Source organism: Leptodactylus fuscus, chromosome 9 (assembly GCF_031893055.1).
Source record: "Leptodactylus fuscus isolate aLepFus1 chromosome 9, aLepFus1.hap2, whole genome shotgun sequence".
Classification (NCBI taxonomy): Eukaryota; Metazoa; Chordata; class Amphibia; order Anura; family Leptodactylidae; genus Leptodactylus; species Leptodactylus fuscus.
Genome location: NC_134273.1, coordinates 77,541,750 through 77,568,600, shown reverse-complemented (window position 1 = coordinate 77,568,600; position 26,851 = coordinate 77,541,750). Strand labels below are relative to the sequence as shown.

General features: G+C 43.5%; 1 protein-coding gene across 1 annotated transcript in view; it reads left to right on the top strand.

Moving 5' to 3' along the window:
• Positions 1–26,851, top strand: part of ADAMTS9 (ADAM metallopeptidase with thrombospondin type 1 motif 9) — a 154,641-nt gene that overhangs the window by 37,725 nt on the left and 90,065 nt on the right. The window contains exons 4-16 of the mRNA XM_075287475.1: positions 1,168–1,445; positions 3,319–3,402; positions 3,497–3,621; positions 5,061–5,101; positions 5,670–5,775; positions 6,497–6,640; positions 11,005–11,146; positions 13,296–13,400; positions 18,140–18,285; positions 19,252–19,433; positions 19,514–19,650; positions 23,699–23,816; positions 25,548–25,643. Of these exons, the coding sequence (XP_075143576.1) occupies positions 1,168–1,445; positions 3,319–3,402; positions 3,497–3,621; positions 5,061–5,101; positions 5,670–5,775; positions 6,497–6,640; positions 11,005–11,146; positions 13,296–13,400; positions 18,140–18,285; positions 19,252–19,433; positions 19,514–19,650; positions 23,699–23,816; positions 25,548–25,643 (1,704 nt within the window). The remainder of the gene's footprint in view (positions 1–1,167; positions 1,446–3,318; positions 3,403–3,496; positions 3,622–5,060; positions 5,102–5,669; positions 5,776–6,496; positions 6,641–11,004; positions 11,147–13,295; positions 13,401–18,139; positions 18,286–19,251; positions 19,434–19,513; positions 19,651–23,698; positions 23,817–25,547; positions 25,644–26,851) is intronic.

The following is a 26,851-nucleotide window of genomic DNA, read 5'->3' as shown; positions in this document are numbered from 1 at the left end:
ACTGTGTGTATTATCCCTGTACTGTGACATCACTGTGTGTATTATCTCTGTACTGTGACATCACTGTGTGTATTATCTCTGTACTGTGACATCACTGTGTGTATTATCTCTGTACTGTGAGATCACAGTGTGTGTTATCTCTGTACTGTGACATCACTGTGTGTATTATCCTGTACTGTGACATCACTGTGTGTATTATCTCTGTACTGTGACATCACTGTGTGTATTATCTCTGTACTGTGACATCACTGTGTGTATTATCTCTGTACTGTGACATCACTGTGTGTATTATCCCTGTACTGTGACATCACTGTGTGTATTATCTCTGTACTGTGACATCACTGTGTGTATTATCTCTGTACTGTGACATCACTGTGTGTATTATCTCTGTACTGTGACATCACTGTGTGTATTATCTCTGTACTGTGACATCACTGTGTGTATTATTCCTATAGTGTGACATCACTGTGTGTATTATCCTGTACTGTGACATCACTGTGTGCATTATTCCTATAGTGTGACATCACTGTGTGTATTATCTGTACAGTAAAATCACTACATACATTATCCCTGTATGTAAAGAAGAACAAAAATAATGGTACATTTTTCAAGGTTGGAACTTGTTGCGATGGTCATAGTAGAGTGTGGCCCCATTACAAGCTTTGCTATAGGGTCCCATGGTCACATGTTGCGCCCCTGTATAGAGCTGCATCTGACAATAGGACTATTTCTGGTCTATGTTCTCTGAGCCTTGCAGCTGTAACATAATGTCCTCCATGTGGCCCCGGCCTTATAAATAATGCTGCTTACAGTGCTAATATTTGCCTTTTATCCTACCCATCACATCACACCAGGCTATGGGAGTTATTATGAGTATGCCACCATTTCAGTTGTTGCCTGGGGCGCTTTTATTTCATTGTATTCGTGAGCGCGTCTTATATCACTTATAGGTTTTGCAGCCAGGAATATTTTTTTTTGTGTGCCCCGAAGGCTTGGAAGGCCTTGCCAGGTTGGGTAATCTACAAAGTATAAAGAGGTGGCTGTTACTAAGAGCTGTGTATATAGGAAACAGGTTGTGCTCGACGCCATGGCCTATGTACACAGGTAGTATTATGGCTTCATGATATTTGCTCTTACACTTTGTCTCCTCTTAACTCTTTACCACAGGTCAAAAATCGAATCCATTCAGGCAGAGAAAGCGGGGAAGTCTGCGGGAACAGAAGGGCATGTTCTCAGATATAGGCGACCTAAAAAGAGGGCTGCTAGCAAACCAGGATCCCTCATACAATCACACGGATAAGATCAATGGGACGCGCACTCACAAGAGAACAAAGCGCTTTTTGTCCTACCCTCGGTATGTCGAAGTGATGGTGGTGGCCGACAATAAGATGGTTGAATATCACGGTGCTAATCTCCAGCATTATGTGCTAACACTTATGTCCATAGTAAGTATCTTCTTCTCTTTTGCATTGATTCCCAATCTCCGTGTCGTCCTCTTCGATCTAGTAGAATCTGTTTTTGGGAAAGTTGGATGGCGAGGAACATAGCTGCCATTTTAGCTGTTACCTAGCACCCCCGGGCCACATAATACAATATTTCATAGAATCACTAGCAATCTTGAAAGCCATATTGGTTTTCGGTCAGCTGGACATACACAGAAAGTCGAAGTTGCTACCGAGGACCTTGTGTTTGTAACCAGATAGAAGGAGTCATACACGTCAGATTTTAGTATACCCAATCCTTTGTTCCCACTAACCCACTGCCTGAGCCTCTATATGGTGCCAGTTACAGGGCCCCAATATAGTGGCAGTCCCTATTTCCCATCACCATGCCTCATTCATTACCAGTCACAAAGCCTCCATTATTAGTCACAGTCTCGATTTCCCACCATAGTGCCCCATAGCCTGCCGAAAGCCCTATTACCAGCCACTGAGTTCTAATAGCCATAGAAGCCCCACTATCAGCCATAGAGACCCCATTACCAGCCATAGTGACTTCATTACCAGTCATAGTGGCCCCATTAGCAGTCACAGTGGCCCCATTATAAGCCTTGGAGCCCCCATTACCACTTTCAGAGCCCCTGTTAACAGCCGTAGATGCCTTTTATTAGCCAAAAGAGCGCCATTACAAATCAGAGGGGCCATAGAGGCCCCCATTACCAGTCACAAAGCCTCCATTACCAACCTTGTGGGTACCGAGTCCCCATTACCTGACATAGAGACCCCATTACCAGTCATAGAATCCCAATAACCAGACATAGTGGGGCCCCATTGCCAGTCTTAAGGATCACGTTACCTGCCAAAGAGCCCCTGTTAGTCTTCATAAAGGCCCTTTTATCACCACAGAGTCCACATTACTATCACATAGAGGCCTCATTGCCATCCTCAGAACCCTCCATTCCCTGCCATAGGGTCCCTATTATCAGCCTCAGTGTCTCCACTGCTAGCCAAGGAGACCCCGCTATTACCCACATCACCCCCATTTCTATCACTTATCATCGTTGATGCATACATTTTAACCCTGTAAACTCTTTCCATACGCCCACCTAGCGACTAAATGCTTTGTATATAAAACTACAGAAACTCTTATCTATCCTGAATATTAATGCTCACAGTTTAGCGACTAGGAAGAGCAATGGAGGATTTCGCCCTCGGTGTCCTTGAGCATTACAGCCACCTATGGAGCCTTTCATATTCCTATTTTTTAGTCACTTGCTGTCATTAACTGTTCCTAAATGGGAAGATGCTTGACGCTCTATAGAAGGCTTATGCTCCGCAGATGGTTTGCCGGGTACTGTAGCAAAAGCGCTTAATCCACCATGAAATGACAATGTCACAGATGTTTTTTACGCTATTTAACAGCATTACACACTCTGCATATAACTGAGACCTATCAACATTTTATTCCTCCATAAATATTCACTTACAAACAGCAGAAACGCTAAGTAATTCTGAGCAGACAACTCCGCATTCTCCAAATCTTCAAGTGAATTTACATTAATGACAGCTGAGAAGAATGTCATCAGGGTGAGCTAGGTAACTGTAGTAAAACTGTGTAGTACGAAACACGGTGCCTATAGGAATAGCAATACGGAAGGGATACTGCAGGTTGCTATTTTTGCATGTGCCCCGTCTCTATTCCTAGCATCATAGAATACCATCTTTTCCATCTTTGCCAGTGGAGCCTCCTTAGTATTTGGTGGTAATACGCATTTACATTTGTAGCTACGTAGACTTTCTCAGTGTCCATTTTGCGAAATTTCTGTGAATATTTTTATGCCTTGATGTCAACCAGACCAGATAATGTCTTTTCTTGCAGGTAGCCTCCATTTATAAGGATCCAAGCATTGGGAACTTGATCAATATTGCCATAGTAAAATTAGCCGTGGTCCTCGATGAGCAGGTACCGTATTATTTGTGTAATATTTTCTTTGTAACAGAGGAGGTGCAGAATGAATATGTTGATCAGGATAAGTGTTCTTTTGTTTTTTGTCCAGGAGGGTCCATCTATTTCTTATAATGCTCAGACAACCTTAAAAAATTTTTGCATCTGGCAACAGTCCCAGAACAATCCAGATGACAACCATCATTCACATCATGATACAGCGGTGCTAATAACAAGGTAAGGTAATCCCCTCCTCCCTTCTGATCAGGAACGCCCTAGTACTACCTGGGGGAGCCCAATTTATGCAAATAAGCATTATCCCCTCCTCTTCGCGGGACTGACATATGGTATAATATATAATCAGTTTCGGAAGAAGTGTAATCTCTCTTATTGGGCTTGTTGTGCCATCAATAGCCCTGGGATGAAGTTACATATTGACTATGGTCGTGTATTTGTATGAAGACTTAGATCGCGACCTGGGCAGCGACTTATTGCAACTTCTCACAAAAAACTAGAAGTCGCAGTCATAGCACCCTCAAGTTGGCAATGCGACTCCATTCACCTACATTAAAGTCAAGTCAAGTCATTGAGTCATGTGGCAATCTTTGGGTGACCTTTTGGAGTTGCAGTCAAAGTTACCATATAGGGATAACCTAAAATGTTGCAATGGCTGTCAATGCGATTTAGTTTTGACACAGCTGTCGTAACAAACCCAAACTAGGTGAATTTTTGGCCACAGTGACCAAGTATCGTGCATTTTTGCCAGCATGGACCTCAATGTTTTGTTGGGTTCCTCTCTGTTGAAAATGGCTGGATGAAAAAATCCTGCAAGTCCAAAAATTCACCTGTACCTTAAAAGAGCACAAGTTGCAGACAAAGCACACACATTTTTTTGTTGCGCGACTTTTACGCTCCATTAGAGCACATGCCCATGTGACTAGGAGATTTACCAATCATAGATCTGATTGACACTCTTTATCAGATCAGTAATGGTCGCCTTTTTGGTGACCACCCAGTTGTCCATAGTGCAGACCATAGAGACTCCATGAGCCATCATACGGGCTTTAGACTCAGGTGGGCCTACAAGCCCTATGCTACACTTGTGCGTCTATAACAACTTCTGGCTTATAATTTACATGACAAGGGTTGCGGGAATAAGATTATCGCAGTCCCTGGAGTGCCGCGCCGTTTTGCTGATTTCCTCAGGTGTCCGTGTAAAATGTGATAAATGAGGTGAACGATTATTTTAACACCCTGTCACCGGCAGCAGATATTTCATTTAGCGAGAATTACGTCAAGGCAGAAATCCCAGAGCGGAGATCCCGGTGCTCGAAGTAGCTGGAAACTGTTTTATGAATTAGGATTTAATGTATGGAAAAAGTCTAGTGCGTGGAAATAATATATGCGTGCCGCCGTGTCGCATCGCCAGGCAAATGGCAATAACAGAGGCCAAAATGCAAAAAATATACTATATATATTGGTATATAGAGACATAGATCCACTGTCTGGGGTCGATTTATCAATACTAGTACTAAGAGACATTGATGCAGTTGCAACCAGTGAGATTGCTATAGGAAACTGCTCCAATGTGTTCTTCTACACAAGCTTCGATAAAGTTTTTTCAAGGTGTCTAATGTTTTCTATTGGTAAAACAATAGTTTTTTGTTCATTTCCAGACAGGATATATGTCGAGCCCAAGAGAAATGCGATACACTAGGTAAGAGCTATTATTTTAGCCATTTTCAGCACGTAAAGGGGAAGATTTATTACAATGGTCTGAAAGCGAAACTGTCTCCCATAGTCGCCCATTGCAACCAATCACAGCACAGCTTTCATGTTTCAGGAGCAGAATACAAAATGAAAGCTGCGCTGTGATTGGTTGCTTCTTGTGCTGTATGGATGCCTAGGTCAGGGCACCTCAAACGTTTGGAAGGGTGACTAAAGCTGGTCTAGGGGGTAGCTATAAGGAGTGCAAAAGGTCTCTCGGGTCCCTATGAGGAGACCATGGTACAGATGTTGTATTGTGACCCAGGAACTTATGATAATCGGCATAGTTATTAAGAATGGAAATCAAACGGAGACCACTCGGACCCCATTATAGTCAATAGGGTCTGTGGGTTTCTTAAAGTAACCGCTTTATTATGCAGATTAGGTTTCCATTCGAGGGGTCCCCAAGAGGACCCCTTGAACGGAAACCCGTACACAGATGTGAGCCTAGCCTTACTATGGCTATTCATGTATGTGATATAATCTAACCGTAATCCCGTAATGATATCATTTGGCAGGTCTGGCAGAACTTGGTACAGTGTGTGATCCGTACAGAAGTTGTTCCATTAGTGAAGACAACGGCCTCAGCACGGCGTTTACGATAGCACATGAGCTTGGACACGTGTACGTTTCATGTAAATACATTTGCCTTTGAAATAAACCATTCTATATTAACCTTTAGAGGGGTTTACACGCTATGAGTTTTCACAGCCAACAATAATCTTTACAGCTAAATTATCAGTTTCATTGACTATTAATCAGAAATTAATCTGTGATATCAAAAATTTGTGTCAATTGTATAAATCTATCCATCCAAAAATTGCTGCGTGTAAACACTCATTGTACAAATCTATCTATCTATCTATCTATCTATCTATCTATCTATCTATCTATCTATCTATCTATCTATCTATCTACAGTATCTATCTATCATCTATCTATCTATCTATCTATCTATCTACAGTATCTATCTATCTATCTATCTATCTATCTATCTATCTATCTATCTATCTATCTATCCGCCCTAAAGTGATGGGACCACCAATGTTTAGACTACACTCTGCTTGTGCAAGGGATGTCATGTCCAAAATCGTCATGTAGCCTCAGCTATGGTGCCCTCATAACATTGACTTCGAAAGTGCCCCCATAACACCAGCTAATAGTAGAAAGAATCTCCTATAGTTTATTGTGGGGTACGAGGGGAAACAGGTATGATATTTGTCATCTTCAGTAGACAAGGAGGACACTGGTTGAGGCAAGATGCTCACCTTGTCTGTCAGATAATCTTATTGTATGTGAACATATCCTACATATTGGTGACTGACTCACCTCCATGTTTCCTCAGATTCAATATGCCGCACGATGACAGTAATAAGTGTAAAGAAGAGGGAGGCAAGCAGCAATACGTTATGGCTCCAACACTCAATTTTTACACCAACCCCTGGATGTGGTCCAAATGTAGCAGGAAGTATATCACCCAGTTCTTAGAGTAAGTACCACAGTCTTGGGAGATTATTCTATATGTGCTTGTCAATTGGCGTCGGTGTGTGGAATAGAATTGATAAGTATTAGATATCAACATTTGTAGTAAATGTTACCATTGTATGACTATAGCAATTGTTCTTCTTTTGCATGGATGTCTAGGTCAGGGCACCTCAAACTTTTTCTTCTGAGGTCTCACCAGTCTGGAGACACCTGGGCCTGACCAACAGGTGACAGACATCCAAGCCAAGGCATGTGGAGTTGATAGTGTGTTAGCGAAAAATCCTACAGTGCTCTCATCATAGTACCACCACAGTTTTAGTTATGGTGCCACCTAGACACCATGGTTCAGTCTTCACGATATACCCCATGCTCAAGCGTCTTCTGAGTCTACGTAGTAAGATTATTTTCCAGTTTAAGTAATAAGTGACAGATTTCCTCTGTAGGGACTATAGGATTCTGTTGCTGAAGCTGTGGCCCTTGTGAAATATGCCACTCCTCACCAAAACCTGTTGGGTACCTCACTGGAGAAGCCACTGGACCAAATTCTCTTTTACGGTTATCTCCCATCATCAGTTTTAAGCTTCTAGTAGCAAAATAACCAAAAGTAGACTTTATGTCCTACAGAATGAGGAGAAAAGGATCTCGGCCACATCCAGATGGAGAGTGAATGGAGTGAGGGAGTCACAAAAACATCTAAGCTATAACTCCCATGAACGTGGACAGATCTTTAAAGATGAACGACCACCGCTCCATTCACTCTCCACTGACAAATGCAACAGGTGGGATGGGGGTCAGAATAACTGTAATTCTGGAGATAGGTACAGGTCCTAGAAGTGGGAACCACATCTGTGTATCGGAGAATACCCCTTAAATCTGGATTGGTAAGGTATAATGTATATCGTGACTAATCATTAGGTGTTAGTAAGTTGGGTATTCCCATTTTCCTGTCTTGAGGGTTGGGTGTCTTCTTATTGATGGTGAAACGGTGTAGGTGTTCAGATGAGGCATTATCTGCAATACTGCTTTGGCCAGGGTATTTAGATCTTGGGCTAAGGCAAAAGGTTCGACGAGAAATAAGGTCTAAAAATCAGAAGAACCATCAGATGGGTGGGCTCTCAGTATAAGGGTCTCAGTCTTCACAATGGGTTGCAGCCATCATCTAAGGTTTGAGCGGCCTACTGTACGTTCCGGTACCAGTAACGCTACAGTTTTCGTCTTGACATGTACAGGTCACTCTTCCAAACCACTCAAAAATCTTTCATCCAACGTCTTCTTTTGTATTGTATCCTCTCTTTCCAAAAACTACAATATTTTTTTTTACTATATTTACTGTTTCATGCCCATTTTCTATGGTAATTGTATCTTCCCGAATAAAAAAAAGAACGCCTTAGAAAAAGCCTAAAGCTTTGAAGAATCTTCTTTTCGAGTTTCCACCAGGGAAGCATTGTTAAAACTTGTGTCACCTTGAGGAGTTTAAAAGAGATTTGTCCCTTCACAAAGCTTAAAGGCACTTCAAATATCCGCGTCCTGTCAAAGGCAAGGAAATACGTGAAACCTTTATTTGTGCATATTGCAAAGTATTTTGTCTTATCAAAGTTACTGGCATCTCTCGCTGTATTTTCCCTTCATGCATGGATAACCCTCAAATTCCTGTCAGCTAGGTATACACACTACTTCAAAACCGATTTAAGAACCTCCGCTATATCTCGTGCGGGATTGCTCAGATGTCAGAACCTGCCATTTTCTTGCTAGTACATTGTTTTAATCCTGCACATTTATTTGTCTCTGGTGACACTCGGAGGGAGTGCGGTCTGCAGCGGAGACGTTGAGCGACACGGATGTCTCACATTCTAACGTGGACTCCCACGAAGTCCCTTAGCATGATGCACGAAGACCGTTCTTCTTGAACTAATAAATTATTACAGACACTGAATGGCGTAATAAAAAAAAGGAGTAATCTCCGTCTGCTGGCAACGTCTCGCTGAGCATTCCTTGTCCGTAGAAACTGGGTAACCACAGCAACTGGTGGTCTCATGCTGGCCTAGGATTTTCTAATTGGACATTTCGTCCTGGTATAACAGTGTGAGGGGATACCTGGATAGGGGAAGGAAACAAGGCCTCCTCTGCAAAGCACCAGCAACGATCCGAGGCTTTGCCCATGCCGTGCTTGTCAGAGTCACAATGGCACAGTGTGTTCTTTACTTATAATATGATAGAGATTTAATGCCACCAGGCTGCTTCGTTGATATGCAGCGGGCATCTCCGAGGAAGAACGCAAACTTAAGACGGTGGTCTAGTGGTCATCTAATTGACTGTACGTTAAATCACCGTATGCAGAAAGTTGCCTATATCTGATTCCAAGGTCTGACGCGTAGCTACAGATGTCTGAATCCAGGGTATATTTGTGGCCCAAGACCCTATCAGAGAATCATACACATGTTGAGATGTACTAAGAGGGACAGAATGCAAATTTTATTTATTCCTGAGCTCTTTGTACCTTTTCTCCTTCTGGACACCCCAACTGGTGTAGGGAGTGTTATAGGCAGTGACCCCCTGGGGAAAGGTATGCAAATTAGGTCTCCTCCAGAAGGAAGAATGCCAATAATGCCATCTCGAGGTAGCTACCCTATAAGTCAATGTGCAGCTCATTAAAGAACCCATTAAAGAGAGTGTGTCACCAGAACCAACCATATTAACCAGCCCCTCAGATAGATAGGTTACTGTCACCAGAACCAACCATATTAACCATCCCCTCAGATAGATAGGTTAGGGTCACCAGAAGCAGCATATCACCCCAGCCCCTAAGATAGATAGGTTAGTGTCACCAGAACCAGCATATCACCCCAGCCCTGCAGATAGATAGGTTAGTGTCACCAGAACCAGCGTATCAATCCAGCCCCTAAGATAGATAGGTTAGTGTGACCAGAACCAGCATATCCCCCCAGCCCTGCAGATAGATAGGTTAGTGTCACCAGACCCAGCATATCACCCCAGCCCTACAGATAGATAGGTTACTGTCACTAGAACCAGCATATCACCCCAGCCCTGCAGATAGATAGGTTAGTGTCACCAGACCTAGCATATCACCCCAGCCCTGCAGATAGATAGGTTAGTGTCACCAGACCCAGCATATCACCCCAGCCCCGCAGATAGATAGGTTAGTGTCACCAGAACCAGCATATCACCCCAGCCCTGCAGATAGATAGGTTACTGTCACCAGACCCAGCATATCACCCCAGCCCTGCAGATAGATGGGTTACTGTCACCAGACCCAGCATATCACCCCAGCCCTGCAGATAGATGGGTTAGTGTCACCAGAAGCAGCATATCACCCCAGCCTTACAGATAGATAGGTTAGGTCACCAGGAGCAGCATATCACCCCAGCCCTGCAGATAGATAGGTTAGTGTCACCAGAACCAGCATATCACCCCAGCCCTGCAGATAGATAGGTTAGTGTCACCAGAACCAGCATATCACCCCAGCCCTGCAGATACATATGTTAGTGTCACCAGACCCAGCATATCACCCCAGCCCCGCAGATAGATAGGTTAGTGTCACCAGATCCAGCATATCACCCCAGCCCTGCAGATAGATAGGTTAGTGTCACCAGAACCACCATATCACCCCAGCCCTGCAGATAGATAGGTTACTGTCACCAGAACCAGCATATCACCCCAGCCCTGCAGATAGATAGGTTAGTGTCACCAGAACCAGCATATCACCCCAGCCCTGCAGATACATATGTTAGTGTCACCAGACCCAGCATATCACCCCAGCCCCGCAGATAGATAGGTTAGTGTCACCAGATCCAGCATATCACCCCAGCCCTGCAGATAGATATGGTCACCTGAATCAAATGGTGTTTTCGCCTTGTGAATAGGTGCTCTCTAGAGCAATGACATTGCCCTCGCGGCTCCTTCAGACCTGTCATACAGACATCTGTAGACCGCCATAATATGACTTGTCTTCCTAATATGGATATATTGAGTCCAGTAATATTTGCTGAAGGGAAAAAGCCCTGGAATGATGACATGGTGATATTCAGTATGATGCTTAATTCACATCTGCACCAAGTGTCTGTTCTTCTGGTGTGTCGGAGGACCATAGGAACAGACAAATGGACCACAAAATAGCAGACACGAACAGAGCCCGAGGAACCCCATTGACTATAATAGGGTCAGGTGTCCATCGGATGGAATCGTGGTACAAAAAAGTTGGGCTTACAAGATTTTTTTGTCCGACGATTAATGATGGATCTGCTCCAGATGGACCCTCGGCACAGATATGAACCCGGGCCTTAAATTGCCAAAAAGATGAAGTTAGGGATGAAGTTTATGCAGTGCTGATTCTGTGTTATTCCCTTCTAGTACAGGATATGGTGAATGCCTGCTCGATGAACCCGTATCAAGATCATACCCTCTCTCTCAGCAACTGCCCGGCATCATATACAATATCAATAAGCAATGTGAGTTAATATTTGGGCCTGGATCGCAGGTGTGCCCGTATATGGTTAGTACTTTTATATTCTGAGTATATAAATATTGTATAGTCATGTTGATACATAATGCTATTGGAGGTTTCCCCATGTTTGCAGAGGAAACTTAAGAGCATGCCAAATATTGTTTTATTACTGGTTAATAATTTTTCAACAAACTTTGCCTAAATCGTTAGTACAGTGATAATAAGTAATAAGTGATTTTGCAATAGACCGTATCAGAGAAAAATACTACTTACCAAGTACCCCATATACTCTTATCAGGGTTTTTTCCTGCCCCCTCCCCCTGCTAACTGACTTTCACCCTGAAAATTGTGCTCTCTTGAGACAAACTGCAGGTTATATGACTGAAAATACACAAATCTATAGAAGTCTAAGGAGGGAGCAGGAGCATAAAGAGAAATACAGGCATAGAATGATGCTGGAGCTGAATACAAGCTTTGTGTCATAACCAAAGTACTTTATTCAGATCAGCACTTCTATGTCTATGTCTATGTTCTGCTTCATCTTGGGGCTGTTTCTCAGTGAGGGAGAAACATTTATGGAGCAGATTCTCCTCTACTTACTGTGTGTTGTGTATGGCAGCTAGTCTCCACCCAACAGGTCAGGGATAACTGCAAACTACACTACAGCTAAAGCCTGCAGAGAGGAAAACTGCTCAATAATGCAGTGAAAACCGCAAATAGCGTTACTCCTAATGTCGTGTAATCTTTACTATTGATTTCGGCAAAGTTTGTTTGCAGGTTAGGCTGTGTCACCTCCCCTGACATGTTCTTGAAAGGTGACCATGCACTTACGAGCCCTTGTCATACTTCCAGTGACTAGTGGTGTAACTTGAAGCTCCCAAAAATGTTTACAGGACTCCCAAACTCTCGTGTATCATATATAGTACTGATACCTAAATTGAATGGACATTTTTGAGCCTCCTAAGACTGAGAGGCCTAGATGTGACTCCAACACTTGCACCTTCCATGGTTACGCCCCTGTATAGGCCAGATGTACAGATTAGTCTATGTATAGTACCTTCATACAACACCTAGGGCAAAATATCTCTCTAAGGGTGAGTTCACACGGAGTAAAGTGCCACGTGATGTGGCACGTATACGCCGCGTGAGATTTTGCGGGCCGTATACGCTCCCTTTGATTTCAATGGGAGCCGGGATCGGATATGCTGCGCTATTTTGCGGCCGTGATTTTGCGTGGCACTTTACTCCATGTGAACTCACCCTAATACACCATACAAAGGGGCATACCATGATTTTTTTAACCCGACACTGAAACCTCTGAATGCCTCTGTGTGTAGCATATTTGCCCACAATCGGTTAGAGGTATTTTTAGAGACCGGCCACATGTGCTATCAGTGATTCCCCATTTGAGCCCATGACCTGCCTCTTTTACATACTTGCTAACATTTGTTGACTGCATTATGCGGAGAACGAAGAATTGGGGTGACCACAACACTCTTTGCAAGGCCACTCCCACGTGACCTCAAAGAAATTTCCCACCGCACCCCTTTTTTGAGGACAGGACTGGCACGTGAAGTGGCCATGTAATACAACAGAGAGCCCTGTTGATGAGAGACCATTCCTGTGGACCTTACAGATTTGCCCACAGTTCGGGTCCTTGTTTTTGTGCAGAGAGTTGACTTCCAGGGGTTCTGTATTACAGCCCCATACATTACCATAGATGCAGCCCTGTACATTAGGCCTTAACTCCCGCACACATCAGCAATATTTCATTCCCCGTCGCTAGCTGTCAGGCATCTCTTTCAGTAGCTATGCATGAGATTCTAATGTCATTTCTATATTTTTGCATACTTTGCACTTCAGTAACATGGGATTATCCCATTCATTGCTTGCACTGGGACATGCAGTAATGTGCCGGCCTATGTACCCGTCGCTGTTCATGTGCATTTCCCAGGTTTTCAGCATTTCCCAGTGTGAATGTAAACTTTGTTCCATATTTAAATAGGTTGTTTGAGGGTAGAGCGAGGGTCATTAAAGCTGTACAAAGTGGGCTCCTTTCTCTGAATAATGAAGCCGGGCCCTGAGAAAGTGTTTTATTAAAGTGCGGTGTAGGCAATTTTCACTGAATAGATACATTTACGTGTTATACATTAAACTGCCTGGGAATGGACTGTTGTGTTCGCTTGTACCCATGTAGATGCAGTGCCGGAGACTGTGGTGCCACAACATGGAGGGGCCTCACAAGGGCTGCCGGACTCAACACACCCCTTGGGCGGACGGGACTGAATGTGGTGACGGAAAGGTGAAAACATTTCTTCTAAGTTTTATTATTTGAATAACTGGTCTTTGTCATTGCGGTGCACGGTCTTGTATAGGTCGGACCATGAAAGAGCCATCATGGAGATGCTGATGTCATACAGGAAGCAGTAAAATCCTACACAAAGACTCTGTGAATTCCCATGTCCCTTTCCCTTTTCCCACAGTTCCACTTCGCTGCTCCCCAATCGCAGGCCCAGGGAACCATCTCCGAGATTCATTGTGATGAAACGTCCCTGCTGCTATGCTTTAACATGACTCCGACCACAATTAAATAGATAACAGTAGAAATGGAGACAATGACTGAGGGTTTATGTCAGCGACCTGGACTGTGGTCGGTAATGGGTAGGAATAATGTAATCTCCGGGACACATTCACCCCTCCCTTCTGCCATTATGACATACAGATTATATCGCTTAATAAACCCCCATCCTGTAATCACGACAGTATGTCAATAGGGGGGTTATTATTTTAGGGCCCAGATGTGGCAGAGTTAACCCAAACTTGTGCAATTGGTGAAACTGCTGCAGGCGACAACAAAAAACAATCTTTTTTGTTGTCTTCTGTGATAAAATATCACGCTGCAGCAGTTTCACCAATTGGAGAAGTTTGGATTAACTCTGCTACACTTGTACATACTGTACTATATATATATATATATATATATATATATATTCAGTATATACACTATTATAATGTAATAACATGTATATTGTAGCTATATACAATTTGGAACTCTGTGTCCGCACTACAAAGCTCAAAATTATTATAAAGACAGTGGCGTAACTACCGGGGTAGCGGCTGCCACAGGGCCTGGGATGTTAGGGGCCCAGCAACAGCCGCTACCACTGTGTTTTTTTTTGTTTTTTTAATAGGCCGTTACCTTTTCAGACCCCCGAGTATAATGATCAGACGTCCAGGAGAGGTAAGGTAACATAAAAAAACGTGTTACTTACCTCTCCGGGCAGGTTCGGGCCTACTTCTATGACTCTCCCTGACATCACATGATCGGGGCCTGCATCCTGGGTCGTGTAACGTCCCGGGTCATGTGACGTCATTGGATGGCTGACACCACCAAGGACTGCAGCAGAGCCGGGGATAGGTAAGTAACATTGTTTTTTATGTTGGTACCCCCCTTCGGTCTCTGATTATTATACTCTGGGGTCTGAAAAGACCCCAGAGTATAATAATTGTTCATGGGTGTCACAGTGGGGCATAATAGTGTGTGTAGGGGCCACTATGAGACATAATACTGTGTGCAGGGGCCACTATGGGACATAATACTGTGTGCAGGGGCCACTATGGGGGATAATACTGTGTGCAGGGGCCACTATGGGGATCATACTGTGTACAGGGGCCACTATGGGACATAATACTGTGTGCAGGGGCCACTATGGGACATAATACTGTGTGTAGGGACCACTATGGGGCATAATACTGTGTGCAGGGGCCACTATGGGACATAATACTGTGTGCAGGGGCCACTATGGGGGATAATACTGTGTGCAGGGGCCACTATGGGGATCATACTGTGTACAGGGGCCACTATGGGACATAATACTGTGTGCAGGGGCCACTATGGGACATAATACTGTGTGTAGGGACCACTATGGGGCATAATACTGTGTGTAGGGACCACTATGGGGCATAATACTGTGTGCAGGGGCCACTATGGGACATAATACTGTGTGTAGGGACCACTATGGGACATAATACTGTGTGTAGGGACCACTATGGGGCATAATACTGTGTGCAGGGGCCACTATGGGGCATAATACTGTGTGCAGGGGCCACTATGGGGCATAATACTGTGTGCAGGGGCCACTATGGGGCATATAGTATGTGCAGGGGCCACTATGGGACATAATACTGTGTGTAGGGACCACTATGGGGTATAATACTGTGTGTAGGGGCCACTATGGGGGGATAATACTGTGTGCAGGGGCCACTATGGGACATAATACTGTGTGTAGGGACCACTATGGGACATAATACTGTGTGTAGGGACCACTATGGGACATAATACTGTGTGCAGGGGCCACTATGGGACATAATACTGTGTGTAGGGACCACTATGGGACATAATTCTGTGTGGAGGGGCCACTATGGGGCATAATAGAGAGTGCAGGAATGCGGGGGGGGGGGGGGAATCGGTCAGGGTCTTCGGTCAGGGGGGGCATGTCAATAGTTCACCACGGGCCCCGCCGTTCCTAGTTACACCACTGTATAACAATATATTAAAAATTGAATCTGCTTATATTATTGTTGATAAATGGGCAACAGTCATGTCGAAAGAGGAAGAAGAGATGTATAGAAATGATCTTATGTGAAAGGTAAAATTACGTAGGTAATGTGTCTTGGGTTTAACCTGGATTAATCTAGAAATCTCCCCCTCTCAGAGAATTCTCATCCGAGAGCAGCCACAATTGGGCAATCATGAGCGGAAAACCCGTCCTCCGTGTAATTATTGGTATAAAATCTGCAATGGCACTTGTTGATAAGGAAGGAATTTTCATTCTCCAGGTGGAATAGAAATTCCATCTATGTCCTGTGTGAAACAGGATTAAGTTACGGCCATTGTTAGAAGCTGACCCTCAGGTGCAAGAGGCTGGGGTTAAAAAAAATTCACGTACGAGAAACCGAATAAGGTCAGAGGAGATAAAGTTTCATAAGGAAGAAAATTCTTGTATCATTCACAAGTCCACTTTATGAAATCCTGAGGACGTATTCTTCTGCTGCATAGTATATAGAACATAGCATGATCTGACTACACAGGGTGTACTTGTAGTCTCTTACCATGGAGACGTGTAGGCCTAGAAATAATTAGAAGTATATATATATATATATATATATATATATATATATATATCTTATATAATAAGAAAATCCGCCCATAACAAGTAGTATGGTCAAGGTTAGCAGTAGATGGCGTTATCTTCTTCTGGATCTTTGAGGGCCTCGTTGTATTCTATAGACCAGGTTCTGTGCCAGAATCTGGGCCGAGCGGAGGATTGTCCGGTCGGCCATCTCAACCCTGGTACAACATAGGGAATAGAAGTCGCAGTATGTATAATATACTCAGCCAGTATTTGTCGGCATTAATACAGGTGCTCCTTTATGTCGCACTCACAATACTTAACTAGATGTTTCCTACCATAAGCCGTTCTGGTATGTCACCTATTGATTCATAATCTGATGATGTATATTCAGTTTCTTGCATGTCTTAACTATTACCCTGGCGTAGTCATTGTTCCAGCTCCACCTCCCGTATACAGATGTGACTGACGGAGCTGTCAGCTTCTTGCTGGAAATAACTGAAAAGACCTTTAAAGCGATATTCACGTTTGCGTCAGAGTCCGTTTCAGTGTCCACTATAATCTCCATTATAGTCCATAAGGTCCCTTAGACTCCATTTTAGTGGTCAGCCTCGTCAATGTTCTAGTCCTAGTTCTAGTCCTCCTCCGTGGTAGCCTGGAATCCTTTCTTTAGTGCCAATGGGGCAGGGTTCAGGCACAGACAACTGAGCACCTACGGAAGGGTGAGGTGGTCTTCTTACACCAGAAAATCTGCAAATCACATTCATAATATCACTTAAAGACTAGAGAATGGGGTCAGTGGTAGCATCCATTGTGATCTAGGGAAGTGAAGATTATGGACGCATCCCCGGTAGTACAGGGTAGGAAAGGGGTCAGTGGTAGCATCCATTGTGATCTAGGGAAGTGAAGATTATGGACACATCCCTGGTAGTACAGGATAGGAAAGGGGTCAGTGGTAGCATCCATTGTGATCTAGGGAAGTGAAGATTATGGACACGTCCCTGGTAGTACAGGATAGGAAAGGGGTCATTGGTAGCATCCATTGTGATCTAGGGAAGTAAAGATTATGGACACATCAATGGTAGTACAGGGTAGGAAAGTGGTCAGTGGTAGCATCCATTGTGATCTAGGGAAGTGAAGATTATGGACACATCCCTGGTAGTACAGGGTAGGAAAGGGGTCATTGGTAGCATCCATTGTGATCTAGGGAAGTAAAGATTATGGACACATCAATGGTAGTACAGGGTAGGAAAGTGGTCAGTGGTAGCATCCATTGTGATCTAGGGAAGTGAAGATTATGGACACATCCCTGGTAGTACAGGGTAGGAAAGGGGTCAGTGGTAGCATCCATTGTGATCTAGGGAAGTGAAGATTATGGACACATCCCTGGTAGTACAGGGTAGGAAAGGGGTCAGTAGTAGCATCCATTGTGATCTAGGGAAGTGAAGATTAAGGACACATCCCTGGTAGTACAGGATAGGAAAGGGGTCAGTGGTAGCATCCATTGTGATCTAGGGAAGTGAAGATTAAGGACACATCCCCGGTAGTACAGGGTAGGAAAGGGGTCATTGGTAGCATCCATTGTGATCTAGGGAAGTGAAGATTATGGACACATCCCTGGAAGGATAGGGGTCAGCAGTAGCATCCATTGTGATCGAGGCTAGTGAATTAGATTACGGTAACATCACTGGTGGCCTAGGGTAGTAACGTGAGGGGTCCCTGCCTCGTCTATGTATACAGTTGTTCACTGACCAATGGAAAAATGAATACTTTTGTTTTTTTGTGCGAACCTGAAAACCTGCCCTGTTCAGTCGCAGCAAGCAGATATCTGAAAATGTCAAGGATTAAAAAAAAATGAACTGCACAGTAGACTACATTAACATTAACCCTTCGCTCATCATTTTAACAGCACTGCAAGTATGGCTGGTGTATCCCGAATGAACTTGATGCTTCAACCGTCGATGGTTCCTGGGGACCTTGGAAGCCATTTGGTGCTTGTTCTCGATCTTGTAGCGGTGGCATTAAAACCGCCATTCGAGAATGCAACAGACCTGAGTAAGAACATTTGTTATCTTATAATGTATTATCAATTCCTTTTTTACTTGTGTTTTTGTGTAAACTCGGACATAAATAGGGTTGAGCGATCGGGATCGGAAAAGATCAGATTCCGATCGGCGATCGAGTAAATTTCACGATCGCGATCGGAATTCCGATCCCGATCTTTTCCGGTGGGATAGAGGTCAGAGGTTATCTCAAGATTGGCTCAACCCTAATCATGTATATATCATAAATAGGGTTGAGCAATCGGGATCGGGAAAGATCGGATCCCAATCGGCGATCAAGCAAATTTCACGATCGGCTGGAAAATGATCAGAGATCGGTTTTTAAAATCGATCCTGAAATCTCAAGATTGGCTCAATCCTAGACATAGACTTTAGATCATACTTGGCAACTCTACCACAAGGTTCCAGAAAAGAATGACCTTCCAGACTTCAGTAGAATCAGGCAAAGCTCCCGGGCTGCTGGGGAAGCAGTCACATTATATGTGACTTGGGCACTTTATCTGAAAAGGGGGTAGCCAGCACATTTAGTAACCCAAGGGGCTTGGTGACATATAAAAGGGTGAAGGAGTATAGCCAATAGGGGCCATGGATTAACATAAGTGTGCAAGTTCTCCAAGAACCTGAAAGCAAAATGTCGGTAAATATGCTTTAGATAGTTGTTGGCTGAACTAGCACGTATCAGCTGATATCTCTTATGGGAATTTTGTCCAGCTGCTCATATTCCCTGCAGCGGCCACTACAGGGCAAGTGTAGTATTACATGACATCTATTGAAATGAATGGGCCACCATGGTCACATTGAGTCCTCCAGACAGGAAGCCACTCTTTGCATTGTTCTGTTCTAGCTCTGCAGTTCTTCCCGGTTTCACCCTGTTATGTCTATATGTCCTAATAGGAGTTGCTGATACGGAAAAGCAATATTATGTCACTTTATGAGATTTTTCTCCCCATTTCTTCAGGCCAAAGAATGGTGGCAAATACTGCGTGGGACGCAGGATGAAATTTAAGTCCTGCAATACCGAGCCCTGCTCAAAACAGAAGAAAGATTTCAGAGAGGAGCAGTGCTCCGATTTTGATGGAAAACATTTCAATATCAATGGCCTACCTCCTAACGTGCGCTGGGTGCCTAAATACAGTGGAAGTAAGTACTGGCGAATTGTGTCCTCCTCTCGTTCTGCTGGAATTAAACGTTATTGACAAAGCATTTCTATCTGTCCGCAGTTCTAATGAAGGACCGCTGTAAACTATTCTGCCGTGTAGCAGGAAGCACTGCCTATTATCAGCTCAGGGACAGGGTTGTCGATGGAACGTCATGCGGACCAGACACAAATGATATCTGTGTGCAAGGACTGTGTCGGGTAAATACTTATGTGCTTGATTTGTGGAGTGATGATTATTAGTTCTTGTGGACTGTGCTTAATCATTTAGAAGAATGAATACAAGCAAACTGAAGGGGAAATATACTAAAGGCCAAGTATGTAAGAGGGGGATTAGGATAAGAAGATAGATAGATAGATAGATAGATAGATAGATAGATAGATAGATAGATAGATAGATGGAGATAGATAGATAGATAGATAGATAGATATGAGATAGATAGATAGATAGATAGATAGATAGATAGATAGATAGATAGGAGATAGATAGATAGATATGGATAGATAGATAGATAGATAGATAGATATGAGATAAGTAGATAGATAGATAGATAGATAGATAGATAGATAGATAGATAGATAGATAGAATTAAATGAACGGTACTTCAAGTGAAGTAATAATACATTTCTTCAATAGCAGACGCTACAGCAGCTAATGGAAATTTCTTCAAACACCTGATTTTGGTCGGGGTCATATTTTGAGGACTCTTAAGAGTTATCTCATCAGTGAGGGGCTACAAAGGGGGACTCCTCCCTATGATGTCCATATGACCTAACACAGCACCTGGTCTGGGGTTGTATTAATGAGATCCCTTCTGAACTATCCCATTTTATTACGTATGCGATATCTATGTGGTATTGGGGAGGGGTCTTTGATGCTGACCTTGAAGCTCTTTGCAGTGAGTGTTGCGATGGCAGTGTGACTTTTTCTTCATTTCTTTGCTTCCTTCCCTCTCCTTGATGTGGATGATGTGCCGTATACTTATATACTTACAGTACTACATGTGCACTGACCGCTCGTCGTTTCTGCTCTTTTGTTTGAATGATCTTTCAAAATTTGGCAGTATTGTTATATTGCTGTGAAAAGAGCCATTGTGCTTCCGTCCAGTCGTGAGGGCGAGTTACCCCTTTAGTCAATCACAAATGACATTATGTGAAGATTCATTGTATGTGATGAGAAAATAATGAAAGGGCCTTTCCAGCTTTGTAGAACTTTTCTTACATATTTGCTGTCGGCGTCAAACATTTTTGTAATTACTCCAATATATCTTTAAAATAAATTCTGGAACAGCTTTGCAAATAGACTTGATGTTAAAAAATCCCTTACTAGTCTTGTGTCTACAGCTCCAATGCAGAACTATGTGTTTCCATGGTAAAAGACTATATACTCAAACCCTGATACTGCAGTCAGACTGCCTCATTTGGTAGGTAGAGGTATAACATGAAGCTCCTGGGCCTCGATCTGTATCAGGCCCCTCAACTACAATATATTGTTTATACTCTCTTCATATTGGGCTCCAGGGCCGAGGTGCGACTGCTCCCTCTCTAGTCCCTTAGGTTATGTCCCCCGACTGTAACATGAAGCCTCAATACTAGGGTTGAGCGATTGCGGATCGGAAAAGATCGTATTTCTAATCCGATCCTTCCCCGCAGGATCGAGGTCGGAGGTTATTTCCCACAATGCTTGGCTACTGGCCAATCATGTGGGAAAATCTTACAGCTTACAATGATTGGCCAGTAGCCAAGCATTGTGGGAATTAACCTCCGACCTCGATCCGGCGGGAAAAGATCGGAATCGGAATACGATCTTTTCCAATCCCGATTGCTCAACCCTACTCAATACAAAATCTGTACCAGGGCCCCAACTATAATGTGGTGTTTATAGTACAGGTCTCCTCATATTGGGAAGAGACACTTCATGGCCCCCCTTAGGCTCCTGGGCCAAGGTGCAACAGCGCCCTCTGAACCCCGCTCAGTTTATGCCCCTGTTGATAGGTTAGAAAGAAGTGGGGAACAATAAGAAGGGAGAGGGGATGTAGCAATAGGGGGAGCAGAGATAGGTCTGGAGCCCGAGGGGGCCCAAAGGGATGTCCACAGCATAAAAAGACTAGGAGAGAGGGAGCACATTGGTAAGTGGGGGTCCCTTTACAGATTTTGCATTGGGGCCCAGGAGCTTCACTTTACACCTGTGAAAGGCAGTATGACTGTAGGAACAAATTACTCAAGCTTTGTTTATGGATTGTGTTACAATGGAAACACATAGTTAGGCCTTGGGGCTGTAGACACAAAACGGTAGGAGGTTTTTAAGAACCACCTGCACAACATCTTCGTGTTCATATCATTTCTGACACAGTGGGGCAGAGAAAAAAAGTTTGCAGGGATGTTCTTAGGGAAGGCTAACAATTTTGTAAAAAAGTTTCAAAAAAAATCATGCTTCACCAATCCTTCACAATCCTGTTCTGGTTGTTCCCAGGGAGCTGATTGGTCTCTATGTCCTGGCACCTCTTGCAACATAGGAAATGACTGGTCAACCAGTCACTGGCCAAGACAGGTCATTGGCTCATCGGGACCAAGAAGTAGAGACCAGCGAGGGAACGGGGAAGCTTTAAGAAAGGAGTTAGTGCCATTGTGACTCATTTTTCCCAAAATTTTAACCTCAGAACAATCCCTTTAAATCTCAGGCAACCCCTTTAACAAAGAGACTGCTATCCATGGAGCCCATAAAACGTAGCACCAAGAGTACTACATTTTATGGGCGCCAACTGTACTCTCCCAGCTCATACATAGGTCTCTCCAAAACCAACCCAGTGTTTGTGGATCTGGGGAAGGCCCCCCAAAATCTGCCCTCAAGTCCATGAATTTTTGGATTGTTGCCAAACTAGGTTCACAGGTTGTAGCCGTGTTCATTTCCTTACTGACCCCGTATGAAATGCAGAGAATATTCTGATGAATATAAGATTTGCAGAATTTTATCACAAAAAACCCCATAAATTTGCATTCAATGATCTTACGTTATAGGTGAAGGTGATTTTTGCAACATTTAAAGGAGAACTATTACCAAAGCAGATACTTTAAAAAGACGCTGAAAATCAATTAAAACTTGATTTTTTTTGGTTTATTTCATTGAATAAACTTGAGCCCTGTGGTTACATTTCATGTTTTTATCTTTGCTTAAAATTATTGGAAGAGTTTTTCTTGCTGACCGAGCCATCACATGGATCACAGTAGCAACAGTGCCATCTACAGGCCTAGGAAAATGTCTGCTAAACAAACACAGGCCACAGACATAATCCAATGGTAGAGAAATGTTCGGGTTTATCTTTTTATATGAAAAATAGTCTGACTAAGAATACTAGGCTCGGTGTATTCTGGGAAAATACTCATTCGGGACCTCCGCTGTTACGTACCTAAGAGTGTTTTTATCGCTGGAGGACTCATTCCTGTACAATAAGTGGATAGATTTCAGGGGGGTATTCCATCAGGTATTGTAGATGTAAAGCCCACTTCTCTCCAAAATTGGGGTCCCCTGGTCCCTATCCCGCCTGGTGCCTTGGTCGCTGTAAATGGAGAGCAATGCGTATGAGTAGGAGGGGCGCCATTTTGTATTTGGGCTTTATGTCTGCAATGTATCAAGCTTAATTCACATATGTCATATTATTCTGGACTGGAGAGATGAGAGGTCAGCTGAGGGGTTAATGTTACCCTATAAGGTTCTAAGTAACTACACCCTCTAGCATAGGATCCAAGGGGACAGGGCATGAGCATGGATTGATAGAACACCAAAGCTAGAACCTTTGTGTTATGCTCCACCCACTTAGGTCCTGTGGTAGGCATATCACAGTGGGGTTCATTTATCAAGAACGGCACTTTGTACACCATTCTTGATCTTCCTTGTCCTGCAGGAATTTGTGCTTAGTTCATGACAAGATGCTCAAAAGTTATGCACATCCACTAGCGTCCATGCATCCAAAACAGTAGTCCATGAGAGCTCCTTGCTGGTGTAGATATTGTGTAGAGGACCCCCTTTGCAGAAAATTGTGTGCAGGTCACAATTTCTGTACAAATATTCCTACTTGCACAAAAAAAAACCATGATAAATCATCTCCAGGGTCTCCGTTTTGCCCACCACGTTCCCGTAAGCGTTGCCTACAGGAGTATATATTCGTTGCAGAAATTAGATGGTTTCACAAAAATGTAAACTGTACCCAAAAACATTTTTCATGGATATTTTTAATATCTTTTTTTAAAGCAAGCTGGTTGTGATCACGTCCTAAACTCGAAAGCTCGAAGAGATAAATGTGGTGTTTGTGGCGGAGACAACTCATCCTGCAAGACCATAGCTGGGACGTATAACATAGTACATTACGGTAGGTACCTGGAAAAGTCAAGGCTCATTTTTCAGTATATGATGTTGGGAATCCATAAACATGAGATCTCTAACCTAGGCGTTAGAATGTAAAACAAGGGTCGCTTCTTTGTAATGGAGATCGGTGGAAACTCATCCTTAGGCCACATTTTAATGGAACGTCCAATTGGTCCAGTTCTTCTGGACCAAACTTGGATTACCATAAATCCTTCAGTTCCGTACAGTCACAAGGGCAGGTTCGGACTTCTTCTTGGGCTTATTAGATTCTGGGGGCCCACCCTACAGTATAACAACCGCTATACAGGTCATAGCACCAGCCAAATTTGGATGTCTTCTATTGGATCATTAATGAGTTATAGCATGGGCCAACTAAAGGACCACTAGTAGTCTGGTGGGCCAGTCCGACACCGTGTTAGGTCCATAATATGAAGGCGATATGGGGTCATATTAGGGCTACCTTATGTGGATATTGCCATACTAAGGGTCCCTCTAGTGCCATCACTTCATGATCAGTGGGGTTAAAGGAAAGGTCAGAAGTCAGGCAAGGTCATATGGAAAATTTTGACAAATCCTCAAACCCTCAACATTTAGGGCATCAATCGGTGAGAATCCTGGCGATCAGACCCCACCGTTTAGGATGTGATACCATATCGGGGCAATGTTCCATCACTTCATCTAGTTGAGGAGCCCCTTTAAACTGAGATTTTACCTTTAAGGCAGAGTTCTCTCTCCTTTATAGGGAGTTTGTCACCAGTAAATCAAGTTAGGTGTTTTTGGTGATTGTCTTTTTTTTTTTATATTCCATATCGTTAGTTAAATTTTTGAAAATCCTGTAGTATTCACATCAACCACTAAGCCAAATTATGTGCTTAAACTTCCTGTTTTATAGGTTATTTCTTTTGGCAGCGGCCACCTCGATTATCACAGGTGATGAGCACAGCCATCACAGCTATAAGTAGGAAATAGGAAGTGACAGACTATTTTAGGCTTAGTGGCCATAGTTGGAATTGCAGATTTAAAATATATATATATATATATATGGATAATGCAAAAAAATTGCAATAATTCTTTAAAAATATGTTTTTCCTGAAATATATTTTCACATTCACCTTGTGAATTGGTATCTTTGTTGTCAAGATATCACTGTTATTGTCAATATGCAAATGAACTGTTTGGGGCATTGAGGGTGGTGCCGCTTACTATTTTGGAGCAACTGCAATGCCCTCATTGCTCCAAAAAATTGATCTGCATATTGACAAAAACAATGACGTCTTGGCAACGGAGTCAACGATTCAGCTTTGGTTAATTCAGATGGCCCTAACCTATGATGAGCCTCCCTTTTAAGCATGTTCAGAGGGGTCTTAAACCTCCTTGGACATCTTAGAGCAGGTACCGGACGTCATAGCGTACGAAGGCTCCAGACAGCGGTGGGTTTGGCAATGTTTTAGTCACACAAGGTCACCTAAACAACCACAGGAGACAATCCAGGGCGCTGATATAATGGGCTGCCAAGAGACATCTCAGACACAACGGCACGGCTTGTGTTTGTCCTGTAAGCATAACACAATGAGCGGCCATGCTTTTCTTCCTTTGTTCTCTGTAAACATAGAAAGTTGTGTTTTGAAGTGATGCTACATGCATTTGGCAGACGTGTCACTCGCGCAGCCTTTGTCAGGAACATCCTGTCCATTAATCTGAACTAACCGTGCGCTTCATCCTTTGTACTTCCCAGGCTACAACACCGTGGTTCGTATTCCAGCCGGCGCTACTAACATTGATGTGCGGCAGCACAGCTACTCAGGGAAGCCGGAAGATGACAACTACCTTGGTGAGACCACACTGTGTGAATTCCACTGGGAATGTTAAGTACAGACTGTGTCTTAATCTTGGCAAACCCTCCCGTCTTCTCATTAGAGATTATAAATATTTCGCTTCTGCTGAAGTCAATTTCTGCTGACACTTCTGGCTCGGGTTTTCATGGTCTTACTCTAAGCATTGTTAAAGGCGCATCGACATTGCAACAAACTTTTATTAAAGGGGTTGTCTTTACCATAACACGTTCCCACCTATTGACATGATGGGTTATATTTCAAGCGTCTGAGATCATGAAAATAGGGGTCCAATATCCTCCCTTTGGATAGACCAATAGTCACTCGTCCATGTTGTGACTCCATTTCAAGGCGCAATCCAGGACTTCATTGAAGATAAGCAGGCATCCAACACCTGGGACCCCTGCTTCCACTTCACAGGTCATGTAATGTCACGCTCGTAGAGTCCATCACATGGCTCAGTCCTATTCAAGTGAATGGGATGAGCTGTGATACCAAGCACAACCACTATATAAATGGATGGCGCTGTGCTTGGTTTGCTCACCCAAATGCTGCACTCTCTTAAAACTTCTGGTCGGTGAGGGGTTTGGATTTTCCAACCCTAAATAGAGTTTGAGCACAGGTTAGGTCATCCGTATCTGACACCCGGACCCCACACAGATCAGCTCTCCTGGCTGCCTCTGGGTGTCAGAAGCTACAGTAGTGGATGGGAAATGGAAGCCATCTGCTCTAATTCAAGTAGTAGGAGTGGAACTACAGTACTCCAACACCACGCTATACAGTGGATGGGGCTGCAGCTCCGCTCCTGTTTCTTAAATAGGAGCAGACTGAATACACTCCATTACCATAGCTTCCAGTGCACAGAGACTGCCAGAACAGCTGATCTGTGCAGGGTCCGAGGATTGGACTCCACACATCATGTACTGATGACCTACACTGTGAATAGGGGCTGAAAACCCCTTCAATGGTCCCGAACGTTGCAAGAGAAAGAGATGTGTACTGTAGCCTTTGGATTGGATTATATCCAGAATGTTATATGTTCTTGCATGTTTTTTAGGAGTGGTTGAGATTCATAAAGTAATATACCATAGAGATTTTATTAAAGGTTGAGGGTTATCTGTCAGGAACACACAAAATGAAAATCCATACTCTGTGCTTTGCCTGTTGCAGCACCTAGGGGGTGGTTCAAAGACAACCAATTAGAAAA